Consider the following 2148-nt stretch of genomic DNA (forward strand, 5'->3'; position numbering starts at 1 on the left):
TAAATACCTATGTTCTGTGTGTTTGAGTATTTCCAAATATTGTGGCCGAAATATTTATATTTGAAGTTGTAAAATGTCAGCGTCTCACCTGCTCAGGAGAATCCGGGTCATCCAGAAAGCTTTTCTCATTCTGAGAAGGTTGCAAGGTCACTTGGTCTCTGGTCATAGTAGAGCCCGGGTCCATTATTAAAAAGTTCTGACTAAAAGGTCTGGCGAATTTACAGTCACTTTTCCTCGAGTTAGTCGTCATGCACACCTCATAGTTGTACACCTGTTGCAGAGTCCCTGTCCCCCCGGTGTCTGCGTAACGGGGTGGATAATATGGAATCACTGGGAGATTGGAGTGGTGAAAGTTGCGAAATTGTCTCCATCTGTAGACCTTAACCAATATTATAACCACTACACACGAGATGAAGAGAAAAGACACGACAGCCAAGGCCAAAACAAGATTTTAAAAAAGTCAAGTTATCGTTGTAATCCTTGTCATGCATAAAGTCACTGAATTCTGAAAGCACTTCAGGGAAGCCACGTTCACATTGACTGTAGCTGATCGAGATGGCTGCCCGCTGTCCTCCACTACAACAGCGAGTCTTTGTTTCACAGCATCTTTATCAGTGACCTGGCGTATGGTTCTTATTTCTCCATTCTGTAGGCCTATTTCAAACAGCGGCCTGTCTGTCGTTTTCTGCAGTTTATATGAGAGCCAGGCATTCTGTCCAGAGTCCACATCAACAGCCACCACTTTAGTGACAAGATAGCCCACATCTGCGGAACGAGGCACAATTTCAGCCACCAGAGAGCTACACGTCTGTACTGCGAAGAGAACCTGAGGCGCGTTATCGTTCTGGACTTGGATAGAAATGTGCACAGTAACAGTAGCACTGAGGGGCGGAGACCCTCTGTCTCGCGCAGTTATATTACAATGAAAGTATTTTACTTGTTCATAATCAAATGAGCGCACCGCATGAATAACCCCATTCTCTGAATTGACCGAGACCAGTGAAGAGACCTGTGCCCCATTTATCTCACTGTTCTCCAGGTAGTAGGACAAGCGCGCATTTTGTCCAGAGTCAGCATCACTCGCCCTGATAGTGAATATGGAGACCCCCAGGGAATTGTTCTCCGGTACAAATGCCTCATAGACACAGCGGTCAAGGGCGGGTGGGTTGTCATTGACATCTGTCACTTTCACTGTTACTGTTTTATTACTGAAGAGAATCGGTGTCCCGTCGTCTGATACATTTATGGTGACGTTGTATTCTGAAATCGATTATCGGCCGAGGATACCATCAGTTACTAAGCTGTAATAGTCGGTCATTGACGACTCCATTTTGAAAGGGATATCTGGAGTGCACCACGCCGTTCTTTCCAGCATCTACATCCTCTGCATTTATCACGGCTACTGTAGTTCCAGGAGGGGAATTCTCTGCTATGGTATTGGAAAAAGACGTCAGTTGTATTGTTGTAGAATTATCATTCTCGTCAATAATTTCAATAACAACTTTACATATATCGGAAAGTCCACCGTGGTCTTTTGCTTTCACATTCAACTGATAATTGTTTTCCTCTTCGTAATCTAATTTGTCTGATACTCTGATCTCTCCTGTTTCCGCATTTATCTGAAACAACTCCTTTGCATCTCTTGAGGCCATGGAATACGATACTTTTCCATACGACCCATTATCAGCACCCGCAGCGTTGACTGTTGATATCAGTGTGCCTTTTGGGGAGTTTTCTCTCACCACAGCCTTGTAAATAGATTGACTGCAAACTGGAGCGTTATCGTTCGCATCTAGCACTGTAACGTGGATGCGAACAGTTTCGGTTTTTTGCGGATCGCCGCCATCGGTTGCTATAAGGAGCAACGTAAGATCTTCCTGACTCTCTCTGTCTAATGGGTTCTGCAGAATCATTTCGACGTATTTACTATCGGTGTTCCTATGTACTGCTAATTTAAAATTATCTGATGGCTTGAGTGCATAGTTGTGTAAGCTATTCATGCCCACATCCGAGTCCATTGCATTATCTAATGAGAAGCGAGCTCCAGACAGCGCAGACTCGCTAATTTCCAGGTTAAAACTATCTCTCAAAAAGGAAGGGGCATATATCCCGGACCTCGACTGTTATTCGATACAACTGGATGGGATT

At 44.3% G+C, this 2148-nt stretch overlaps 1 protein-coding gene across 1 annotated transcript; it reads right to left on the reverse strand.

Moving 5' to 3' along the window:
• Window positions 1-21: 21 nt before the first annotated feature.
• LOC124031001 (protocadherin gamma-A4-like) lies at window positions 22-1270 on the reverse strand (the record flags this gene model as incomplete). Its single annotated transcript, XM_046342074.1, has 1 exon — window positions 22-1270. A coding segment is annotated over one exon (810 nt), but the record flags the coding sequence as incomplete, so codon positions are not given.
• Between the last annotated feature and the right edge of the window lie 878 nt (window positions 1271-2148).

Source organism: Oncorhynchus gorbuscha, unplaced genomic scaffold (assembly GCF_021184085.1).
Source record: "Oncorhynchus gorbuscha isolate QuinsamMale2020 ecotype Even-year unplaced genomic scaffold, OgorEven_v1.0 Un_scaffold_19615, whole genome shotgun sequence".
In the NCBI taxonomy this organism is placed as follows: Eukaryota; Metazoa; Chordata; class Actinopteri; order Salmoniformes; family Salmonidae; genus Oncorhynchus; species Oncorhynchus gorbuscha.